The 12,170-nt window shown below is 43.4% G+C and overlaps 1 protein-coding gene across 1 annotated transcript in view; it reads right to left on the bottom strand.

Annotated features, from left to right (window-relative positions):
• si:dkey-237h12.3 (teneurin-3) overlaps nt 1–11,497 on the bottom strand; it is a 140,045-nt gene extending 128,548 nt beyond the window's left edge. Inside the window, exons 1-2 of the mRNA XM_062393972.1 lie at nt 11,101–11,497; nt 8,345–8,620 (exon numbers count right to left, since the gene is read on the bottom strand). Coding sequence (XP_062249956.1) covers nt 8,345–8,620; nt 11,101–11,371 — 547 coding nt within the window. The 5' untranslated portion in view covers nt 11,372–11,497. The remainder of the gene's footprint in view (nt 1–8,344; nt 8,621–11,100) is intronic.
• Nucleotides 11,498–12,170: the final 673 nt, after the last annotated feature.

Genomic DNA, 12,170 nt, shown 5'->3' with positions numbered 1-12,170 from the left:
CGGTTTCACCATCAATGAACTCTTTCGATTGCCTTTTACCTCCACGGCCTCGAACACCTGCCTCCACGATATCAAGTTGTGAGTGGATGTATTGTGTGTTGCTGTGTGTGCGTTAAACACAATTCCCAGCCTCTCCCTAGAACACCGAGGGGTTTTCTGAGCTCGTTGTCTTGCTCAAGGACACGTAGAAAAGACAATGAACAAAAAGACTTGTTCTAAAGCCTCGGTATAGAGAAGAAATGGGGGGGGGGGGGGGACCGACAAGCAAGCGTGACACGAGATGATCCTACGAGTGCGGGCAAACAAAGCAGGGGGACGCGTCTACATTCAGATGAGACAACAAAAGAAGAATCACCTTGACTTACAACTTTTTGATTGCCGACATCCAACGCTAAAGAGAGCAAAAGGTCGAAGCCGCCGCGCCATGACAGGGGGATAGAACAAATATATATTCCTGTGTCCCAAGATAGGGGGAGAGAGCGAGAGAGAGAGAGAGGAGATCGTAAAGAGAGGAAGACCAGGAGGCAAATGGATGGGGGGGGGGGGGGCTGCCACCAGTCTGGGGACAACGTCTCCAGGAAACCAGCAGCGCTCCAGGAAATATAAATATATTCACGACGATATACAAAATGAAGACTGTGATGCTCTTTCCCTGATCGTCCCAAGCCTCTCTCTCTCTCTCTCTCTCTCTCTCTCTCTCTCTCTCTCTCCCCTCACTTAACATCTGCACTCTGTGATTGTGGTTCCGATTGTAACAAAACACAAGATGTCATGTTTTATTCACTTTGCAGTTTAATATTTGTATATTGTGTTTCCAGTGGTGGTTGGTTCAGAAAAAAAAAATAAATAAATAACCCCACTGATGGTCCCTGATTGCCGAAGAGACACCAGACACACCTGTAATTACCAACAACACCACCGGGCCCACATGCTAATCCCGGTGTTTCTTGCATTGATATTCATAGAGTACGAAATGCCTTCCCCGACTATTTCCGTACTGCATTGGTAATACAATCACTCAATTAAGCCGTGTGATGAAATGAAATGAGCCATTTTCTCTCGAGGATGGTAAATAGTGGCCCTCATAATTGACAACTGCAGAGTGACTGCTAATCGTAATAACATGTCCTGCAAACTGGCAGCCGGCGAGTGATTAGACCCCAGTCAAGGATACTGGGCTCGGGGGGGGGTTGTGTCGGTGTTGCCTGGCAAAAAATGAAACTTAAGCCAGAGCCGGGAAATGTTGATACTTGACGTTTAGGTGACAGACAATAGACGCCGAGTAAATAGCTTTTTTTACGATGCAGCTGCGTCTCCCGGAGATTAACCCGAGTACTGGAAGCCTCCAGGCGATAGCTGCACACGAGTGATCCGCTCCATCGCAGGAAGTCCAGACATTAAATCAGAAATTGTTTAAAAGTCAATTTTTTAGTGTAATGCAACAACACAAAAAGGAGCAGTTGGTAAAATGTGAGAATTTGCTGTTTTTTTTCTGATTTAAAGTCAAATTCCTTTTGGCTTTTGGACGGAGGCCGATCATCACGAGGTCTGATCGCGTGTGAATTGATCGTTTTCCACAATTTTTTAATAGACTAAATGATTAATGGATTCATTTAAAAGGAAAACTAAAAAGGTAATTAAAACGGCAGCCCTCATTATGAATGATAAAAAAGAAAAAAAAAATCCACTGCACCATATCCACATTATATAGCTGACAAAATACCTTCCATCAAGCCTGAATATTAATAATCAACCACAAGCATCTTCTGAACATCTCTGTGTGTTTTTACATCCATGTTGTCAGTGTTAACTCTCATCTTTGTATGAAAGGGACCTGGTAGCTTCAAGAAAATCTGTTTTTGCCAAATTAAAATGTAAATTTATACAGCGAGACACTCCAAAGTCTAATCAGATCATCCACTCTGCGGGGGGGGGGGGGGGGGGCCCTCTGTGGTGTGAGCAGAAACTTTTCCACCATGTGCTGCTGGTGTGTTAATGTGTTGACAGGAATTTGTCAGCACCCGAAGACGAACGGCCGAATCCCAGAGCGGCCAGTGTGTCGCTCGCTCGGCTGAAGCTTCAAATGTCACCGACCTCAGGAAGCAGGGCGCCGGCGTCCACCGGGGCTTCACCAGCGTCACGCCCAAATAGAAAATCTGCTCATGACACCGACGAGCCCGACACCTGCTCGCACCTTTGACACCATATTCGACGCCCCCCCCCCGAAGCACTAACAATGTGAGCACTTAAACTGGAGACGGGGGAAGTGATGACAATAAATGACGGCAGTCAAAGCGCCCCTCCTCCTCTGACGAGACATGAGACACCTTCCGCCTCCCGCTAGCAAATGATGAAAATGTTTTCTCAGCCCTGTTTGGCGTTTTCTTCAAAAAAAAAAAAAACACACATCAGAGATGGCCGGCCCTTTAGACCAAACAGGGGGTGGGGGGGGTGGGGGGGGAGAAAACCCCTCTCTGATGTTATTTATTCTTTTTTCGTGGTCTGCTTGTGCCATATTGAATTATGAAAGCAGCGAGGGAGGATTTCTGCCTGCCACGATCAATACGCTGATTCCACTGTCACAATACAAGGCGCAGATCTGAGACAGGAGTTTGACAGATGGCGTGCCACCTTCGTCAGCATGACGTCCCGTGTGCGCGCCCCTGTGTGTGTGTGTGTGTGTGTGTGTGCGTGTGTGTGTGTGTGTGTGTGTGTGTGTGTGTGTGTGTGTGTGTGTGTGTGTGTGTGTGTGTGTGTGTGTGTGTAAACGTCTGTACTTTCGCTGGCTTTTTCCTATTTTAGCGAGATAAAGTGCGAGGAAGCAAAGTGAGAGTGTGTTCATATATGTGTGTGTGTGTGTGTGTGTGTGTGTGTGTGTGTGTGTGTGTGTGTGTGTGTGTTCGTGTGAGGGCAGACGAGAGCGAGGGAACAGGAACACATGCACACGGAGACGCATGTTCGCGGGTGTCTGATACGCTTTCATACTCCCACCCAAAAAGCCTTTGGTGCTCGCTGTGCTACAGCACACTCTGCTGTGACTCCTCCACTGATTTAATTAACCTTTCCCTGGCACCGCTCACACAATGAATCTGCGAAGCTATAAAATGGAGACCTCTCACTCGGACAAATTATTTTCTGATACATGTCCTCGTGAGCAGTGCCGGACGCCGACAACGAGCCGGTGAAGCGAACACGGCGCCGAAGCTTCCAACACAGGCCGTCCACCGGGGGCGGGGAAACATCCATTTTTTATTTCTCCCCTCCCCTCACAAATGATTTAGGACGGAAGGTGCAGGCCGGAGCGAGTGATGCCTCCTCACAGAGGATGACAGGCGTTGCAGGAGAAGTCTCTCTCTCCCACCCAGAGGTCAGCGGGGGTCGAGCCTCTCCCACTAACAATCAACCCCATGTGTGACGGTTTATAGAGGCGCGGGGAGCTGTCACGAGGCGCTGCAGTGCTGTAGCTGCAGCACCTCACAAGTCAGCGCGCGGTTTTTCACACTCTATTAGGAATACAACTCAACTGGGCCATGCTGGGTTCCTGCTCCGCGCAGTCATTCAAGTTTTATGAGCGGAATAATATTGATTCTGGAGTGAGCGCAGTCAACATTAGAAAAAAAAAAGATCTTTCTCTGTTTCTCTTGTGTGTTCACCTTTATGCAGCAGCTATACATTGACCTACTTTATGAATATTTATACACAGCAACAACTGAGGCTAAACTGTAATCATTTAATATTAAAACATTGAAGTGCTTTGCAAGTAAAGTGATAGCAGAGGGCAGGGAACTGCAGAAAGGCGACATACCCACAGAGGAATAAATTTACAAATTGATTTATTAATTAATTCACAAGTTTGCTCCTCTCAGGCAGCACAGCACCAACAATATGCTTTGAGTTTTCACATTTTTAGATTATATATATATTAAATAATGAAAGTTTGACATATATATATATATATATATTCTATCCTTGTAAAAAGTTGAATTTGACAAAAACAGTCAAAAGGGAATGGTTTTCAAAATACCAAAAAAAAAATATGCACATATTTATACTTTTCCTTATGTACCCAGGGACATCAAGTGACCCATATTCTAACCCCATGCAAATCAAGTGTCTGCATGTTTTTTTTAGATTATTTCCAGCACAAATAAAGCTTTGCTGCTCACCTTGAAAAACCAATTTCATATTTTGTGTTTGAAAAGCAGTTTTTCTTCTATATGAGCATTTCTTTCAATCGCACTACAAAGTACATTAAAAAGTTACTTTTATTAATTTACATCACGACATCCGTTCAAGTCACTTAACAAAAGGTCGAGAATTGTAAACATTATAGAGAAAAGCTGCAATTCCCACAAAGAAATCTCCTTTTAAAACTTTAAAACAACCATTTGCATCCTCTCCATTCTGTGCAGTAATTTATAAAGATGCAAATCACAGTGTTTCATGTGTTCCACAGAATAAAGTTCCCATGGGGTTTACATTTTCTGTTTTTGCAGCATCAAGCCCCTTAAAAATTTAAAAATATACTGAATTATATATGTACCTATTTGATTTTCTGTACTAATCTCCAGCAGCTGAAAAAAGGCAAAGCAAGGCAATTTTATTTTATAAAGCCCCTTTCATGCACAAAGGGTAGATTCACTGGGCAGCACAGGGACATTAAAAAGCAACACAGAGATAAAATTCAAAGAAAACTATTTAAAATCTGAAAGTTAAAAAAAATGTCATGCAAAGTCAAGGTTTAAAAAGAGTGTTATATCAGGGGTGAAACAATTAAAAAGGTTTAAAGAAATAAAAAAGGATAATTCAGCTTTAGAATCTAGCAATTCAAAAAATAAAATAGCTTGAACAATGTAGAATAATAAAATAAAAATATAATAAATGGTATATGACCTTGTAAAAGTGGCTAGTTATATGGACTTAAAATTTTAATTTGACTGAAAGCTGCTCCTCCCTGTTTGGAGCTCACCCTGAGCAGCTCCAGCAGACCACTCCCCCCCATGTGACCTCAGAGGTATCCCAAGGTCATACTGGACACGTCTGTGATGTTTTTGGGAGCGGCTCCATTAAGAGATTTTAAACACTTTAAAGTCAGTCCTGTGGCTCACTGGCAGCCAGCATACAGATTTAAGTATTTTTTTACATTTGGTTAAAACTCACAAAGCTGAGATTTCTTAGTCTTGAGTGCCAAATTGTCTTTTTCCTGTGTAAAGTCCTCTGTAGCAGTCGGAGACAAAGTTTAGACATTTCACGGTCGGCAAACTGCTTAAAGCTCACTTTTATATATCACCTCGGCCGCTGAGTGCAAACATTTCTTTTTTTATCAGGGTGCCACTTACTGCGAGGTTACACTTCAAGTTCCAACACTTTACAGCTGCTGCATGTCACAGCGCTAATGTAACACGAGACGCTAAGTGAACATATGTGCTGTGAGTGTGTGTGTGTGTGTGCACGTGGGTGGCTGTGTTTGTGTTAAGCAAGCTATCACTGTCAGGTAAAGGCAATGAGTGTAAATTACTCCCGCGTGAGGAAAACCAGCGTGGATTGTGTTTTTTATTTATTTGTTAATATCGGCACATATTTATTTATAAGGGATCTGATGAGTCGCTGATGAGAATAATATTTTTAAACATTAGAAAACAGGCAATTCATGTGATTTTTAACAAGAGGACATCAGGGGTATGGTTCTCTAATCTTTACAGCAAACTGTACTGTGCACTGCTCATGTAATCGATGCTGTGAACACACAGGACGCCGTCATCTATTGAGACACGCAGCAACTGCTCAGGGTCACGTGGACATTCTCACAACTGGGAAGCCAATAAAACCGACACTTTAATCAATCAATTTTGTTTTCAAGGGATTCTATCAGTGGCAGGGGATTATCTTAAGTGCAAAATCAATGCAAGCTGCTCAACGTATATTTCTTCTTTCCCTTTTTTACAACTTTTTTACAGCTTCGTGTTGTTAGAATCTACAGTGATCCTCTAACCCTAATAAAAATAATAATAATACTATTAAATAATATGTTAAAGGCCACTGTAATCGAATTTGGAGATTGTTTTTTTAAATATATATAATTATTAGACGCAAAATAAGTAACAATGTGGATATTAACATTGTTTTAAAAGGTGCCATGATCCCAGACCTCTTTCCCCGGGATCAGGGAGGTTAAACCCGGCAGATGCCGCTCTGCCGATGCACTGAGGCTCTGGTACTTGTCTGTGTCGAACACTAGAACAGAGCGAATTAGAATGAAATATTGAGTTCATTTATGAATAAGTGGGGCTGAACGGCCCCTTGTCGCAGCTTCTGCATGCATATTCAGCTGATGGAAACCTTCGGATGGGCCATTTCTCTTTGCTGCTTCATTAAACAGTGAAAGTCAAAAGTGCAATGCCTCCTGACAAAAAAAGAAAGAAAGAAAAAAGACCGAGATCTATGAAGATGGAACAGAGGCGAGGTTTTGTCTTTGCTCCGGCTCAAAATCCAAATGATGAAAAGGACTTAAGCTTTTGAATTCAGGGGTTAGAATGTTTTAAAAGTTCCATTGTTCTCTGTGCAGCAGAGCAGTTTCATCAGCGTGTGCAAATGTTGTGCATTAAAAAGAACAGAGACACACTGATGTAAACATATGAGTCATTAGGGGGTTTATTTATAAAACACTTAAAAGCATGGAAACTGGTCCAGCAGGGCTTGTTTATTTTTCTCTGTAAAGACGTCAGAGAAATTCTCTTTCGGTTTACATTGTATTAACAACAGCCAATCAGCAGCGGTTTCTGGAGATGAGCCCAAGACAAACTGCAGAGACAGTGTGTGTGTGTGTTTCTGTGTGTGTCTGTCTGTGTGTGTCTGTGTGTGTGCTGGAGAACAGGTGACCACCTGAAAGCAGACTCCCAGCATTGTCTCGCAGAATGAGGCAGCGGCTGGTGATTTGGTTTCATGCCTGGCATGTTCCCCAACAAATGTGCCTGGAGCCGGGGCACTAAGGAGGCGAGGGTTATGTTCACCGGCACCTCTGTGGTTAGGCTCCGGCTTTTAGTGACTCATAAATGTATACAGCGTACCGGACTAAGGCAAAAGGCCAGACGCTGGAGCAAATACACGCCCTTGGATTCTGATGGCATTTTGAAAAAAGTAAAAGATGTACTCAGCTCCCCCCCCTCCCCCTCCTCCTCCTCAGCCGCCACCGCCCAGAGACGAGCTCCCTGTGATGAATTCTGCCATTAAGAAAATGACTTGTCTCAAATGTCAGAATGAAGCCAATGTTTTCAGGATGAGAATTGATGGCACACGAACACACAAGCCATTTTTACTTTTTTGGCCTGTCCTTAATGTGCTTGCCAGGAAAGTGTGATCAACCCTAATTATTCTAACTGCCTGCCACTCTGAGATCATCAGTTTCCTTTAGAACAATTAGAGCTGCACGTGGAATGAGGGCGAGCGAGGACTGGACGTGGGGTTGAGTGATGCACAATGTCAGGAGCACTCAACGTCACAGAGGAGATTTTAAAAGCTTTACACTGAAACATGTCAAGCTGAGAGGGAACAACACAAATCCATGAAGGGCGAAAACTGATTGAAAGGATGCATTTAATTAAAAATAAATAAAAAAAGAGACACATACTGTTGAGAAGCAGCACTGAAAACCATTTTAAAAGCAAAGTAGAAGACGTGTGAATCATTTTTTAACCAAACTGCAAACTGGCCTTTCAGGGAGTCGTGGTAAAATAAACAAGGGAGCATAGAGCAACAAAGCAGGTTCACAGAAGTCCTCTGCTCGTTGCCTCCGCTCGAGGGAACAAAGATTTGCCCTTTTCAACAGAAAAACCCTCGATCCTTCCATCTCAGGTTTCCAGCGCGATCAAATTTGCACTTCAAACCATTGTACCCATTTAATCAGCCATTGTGCCTGTCCAGTCAACCCACCGAAGAATTTCCAGGCATAATCTCACACAAAGCTATCTTTGACTATGCGCTAGCCCGTGGGGGAAACTTTATCAAACTCCTCTGCTTCCTGTGGAGACGGACCAGGTGACCAGCGGCCGCTCAATCACGAGGCCGGAATCTTCCGCTCATGCGGCGAGGACTCGCGCCTTTGATCCAAAGAGAGGCAGCTGCAAAACGCCTCTCCAGATACCAGCCCCGCCAATCGCAGCTCGCACCCTCCTTCCACCAATCAGGGGGCCTCGTCTCCAGCAGCCAACCCATAATCCAACCTACTGCTGCTGCTCTTTCCCCACATAGTGATTTTCTCCCCCCTTTGAAAAGCAATGAAAGCATGAGCCGCAAACAAATAAGCTTTTCAAAGCTCCAACAGAAAGACAACGTGTGCCCTACTCACCCATCTCATTGTCCGATTTATTGTCCATTTCCGTGTCAGTGAGCGTCAGCGCCGAGTTAGAGCGGCTGGAGAGGCACGAGTTCTGCCCAGACTTGGCCCCCGTTCCCCAAAGAGTCATGGTACGTTCCGGTGATACAGGCTCATGGTTTTCTGTGGCGACGGGTCCCCGGGAGTAGCTGCTGAGCGGGTGGGAGAGGCCCGTCTCGGGGCAGAGCGCCAGGCCTCTGCGAGCTGGAGGCTCACAGATCCCGAGTTGCCTCAGCGAGAATGTCTGCCCTGTGAATGACAGGAGTTGTAAAGTTAACAAACCAAGCAACAACGCGGTTAATGGCCGGGAGCCGGGCGGGACAAAAAACACTTAACCCATGAGCTGATGGTGTGGGGAGGAAGAGGAGGAGGAGGGTTGTTAAATTAAAGCCATTACAGCATCCTCCCAATCTGCTTAACACTCATCAAGACCCAGGGAAGCTTTTTCTTTAACTCACATCACGGAGCAGCTTTGAAATAACAAACTAACATTTAACTTCATTCAGGTTGACGAGACGTGTCAACCAAACACATGAAATATGAGAGAGAAAATATTGTCCTCTGTTTATTATTTATAGTTTTTAGAAACCAACCCTGTTTCCCAATACATCATTACCATAATTTTGTTTTCTCTTTGATTGTTCAGGCTCATTACTTAAGGCTCTGGTGTTGACTGGGCACAGAAATAATGGCCTCCCATGTCTTCAAAGACACTGTCGTAAAAAAAATAACATTTATTTATTTTATTTTGGAGAAAGAACACAAGCGTTCTGCCAATAAACAAAAATATCCGGAATTAACCTCATTAAAAAGTGCCCGAATTAAAAAATATATTCTTAATGTTTCAGTGAATTCATATACTCATACACTACTTTAAGATCAATAGCAGACTTTTATAGTGCATGTGACATATGAACTTAATTAACTGCATGATATGATGTGTGGATTGTTCTTTTTAACTGAGTGTACTGTAAGAGTACATCACTGCACGAAAGGTTACTTATATTTAACTCTAATGCACCAACCAGGAGAAGCACTCTGAAATGTATTGTATTTTTTAACAATGACGATAAAGTCAGTTTATTCAATTCTATTCTACGTACAACTCAAATCACATTGGCTTCTTATATTTTTTATCTAAATCTTTTAAAATGTTTATACTATAACAAAATTGGAAATCATAAAATGTTATTAATACAATTTATTATAGTATTATTATTATAAATTATATGAATATTAGCAGTTATCATTGGTCTAGATAGTTATTGAGCAATACTTAAGTACAAATACTAATTACTTAAACTTAAGGTCACTCATGTGAACTCTGGAAAAAAAGACAATGGAACAAAATATTTCAAGTTTAATTGATTTAAATTGATTTTAATTTAAATTGATTTTATACTTTTGTTACCTTGTTATGTGTTTTTTTTTCATTTTCATAAAAAAATATGCAAGATATAAATAAATATATATATATATTAATAGATGTGTGTGTTTGTGTGTGTGTGTGTTTTTTCAAAGTCATTGGACCAAATCTGGAAATAAAATAAATAAATAAAAATGTCTAATAATGTTTAAATGCTACAATGAATAGACCTGTTAACACTAAAATCCATAAAATTTAAAATAACCAGATGTAGATGTTTTTCCATATATCACACACACACAGACACACAGACACACACACACACACACACACACACACACACACACACACAGAAACACAAACACACAGACATACCAACACAAAAACACACCCACACACACTTGGAGCAGATATAACACCTTCATCAATCCACACATAGACACCTGCTCTTGTCCCGCCCCCACATGGATCACATTAAAATCTGACATCTCCTGTGACGATGTAAGAAACCATCATTACGACTTAAATTTGAAAGAGGGAATAAAGAGGAAAGCTGCATTCTTCCAACAACGTCATCATAATCCCATTAATTCTAAAATGGGCACCAATTAGCAGCAAGGAAATGTAAGGGAGTAATGGATAGATTTTCTAATTGCAATCTTATGAGCCAGAGGAGTGCCATAAAACAGAACAAACTGCTCAAACTTTTTAATTACAGAAATCACAGCACTTTCCTGCAGCCAATTTAAGCAGCGAGTTATTTACCGAGCCTCTCCTGCTATTGTTCTACCAGCGTCCAGCAGGGTCTGTGCTTTATGGCCCGAGTCCACCCAACTGGATCGCACCCAACGTGAGCTTTCCCCCGGACGTTTGTGGGAAATGAAACAAAGCTGTGCCTTTGTTCGACATAATTTAATTGTATTTACCGCTGACTGGATCTCATTCTGTTGTGTTACTTTTCTAACGTTGTTGTCCCCCCCCCCCCCCCCCCCCCGCAGATTAAGGAGGAGATAAAACTAAGGATTCTGCAAACACAGACAAGAAAGTCCTCAGATCTATTTGTGTTCACTGATGACGTTTGTCAGGTTTTTGTGTTTGTCGTGCTAAAGTCGTACAACCACAGATTTGTAGCCAAATGTTTCCTCTTCGCATTTTGGATAGGATATTTCTAGAAATCTGAAATTTGTTGTTTGAATCGACAGGTCATCAAACTAATACTCTGACAATAATACGCCTCAGAGTTAAACACAACCCCACAGCATCAGTGGCCCAGTCAATAACCATCCCACTCAGCTTAAACATGGAGATTCATCTGGCGAAAAAAACAGAACCGTGAGTGGAGTAACCATTTGCCCTGGCTGACCTGGCCTGCTGTACTCCACGCTTTCCTTGTGGACCATCTCCTTGACTCTGCCTCCGAACAGCATCCGCGTGGGGTCATGGTCAAAGGCCTGGAGCGTCTCGCTGGAGCTGTAGGATTTCTGAGTGGGCACGCGGCAGGCTCCCTCCTCCCGGTCGGAAGAGGAGGCGGTGTAGCGGCGCTCCCGGTCCTGGTCTCTGGCGCAGTCCCGCTCCCTGTCTCTCTGGCTCTTGGACAGCGAGCAGAAAGGCCGCTGCTCCCTCACCCGTTCCATGCTGCCTGCATGCTGGGTGTCCACCTCCCTCCCCTTCGGCACAGACGCTCCCCTCAGACACTCGCCACTGGATTATTTCTCTCTCTTTCAACCCCTCCTCCTCCTCCTCCTCCTCCTCCTCTCCTGGTTGGGATGCTCGTCCTGTAGCCGGCTCTCGCCCCCCCCCCCAGCCGCACCAAAACTCCCCCCCCCGGCTCCGGAACCTTGGCCGGTCACTCCTTCAGTCCTCGCAGTCGTCAACCCCCTCTACCTGGAGAAAGAGAGAAGAGGAAAGGAAGCAAGGAGCTCAGATAACACTAATCCATCTGCTTCATCTTCAAAAGCACACACTTATCCCCCTTCTCACTGCCCCACCCCCACCTCCCCCCATCCCTGAAACCTCACCCGTGAACTCTTGCCATACATGACTTCCCCTCTTAAGAAGAACCCTTCTCCACCCCACCCCCCCCCTCTCTCATCCCCCCTGTTTTTACAGCCCTCAAAATCAAGTTCATCTGCAGTGTGTCGATTTTTGAAAACTCGTCCTTCACACACACACACACACACACACACACACACACATTCACACACTGGAGAAAAAGCTGTTTTAAAAAATAAATAAGCCCTGGTGGTTTTCACAGTTTTATATTTTCAGGGAAACATCCAGAGATTCCTTTTTCTTTAGTATTTTTTTTCATATTGAGTTGATCCACAAACTAAAAAATCTGCCATGTGTCAAAAGCTGGTGTGAATCAATAAGACTGAACATCATGGAGGCCGGGGACTTTCCTGACACCATCATATCGTGCTTTAATTTTTA

This window comes from Platichthys flesus, chromosome 8, assembly GCF_949316205.1.
Source record: "Platichthys flesus chromosome 8, fPlaFle2.1, whole genome shotgun sequence".
In the NCBI taxonomy this organism is placed as follows: Eukaryota; Metazoa; Chordata; class Actinopteri; order Pleuronectiformes; family Pleuronectidae; genus Platichthys; species Platichthys flesus.
This window is presented reverse-complemented; position numbering and strand designations above follow the sequence as displayed.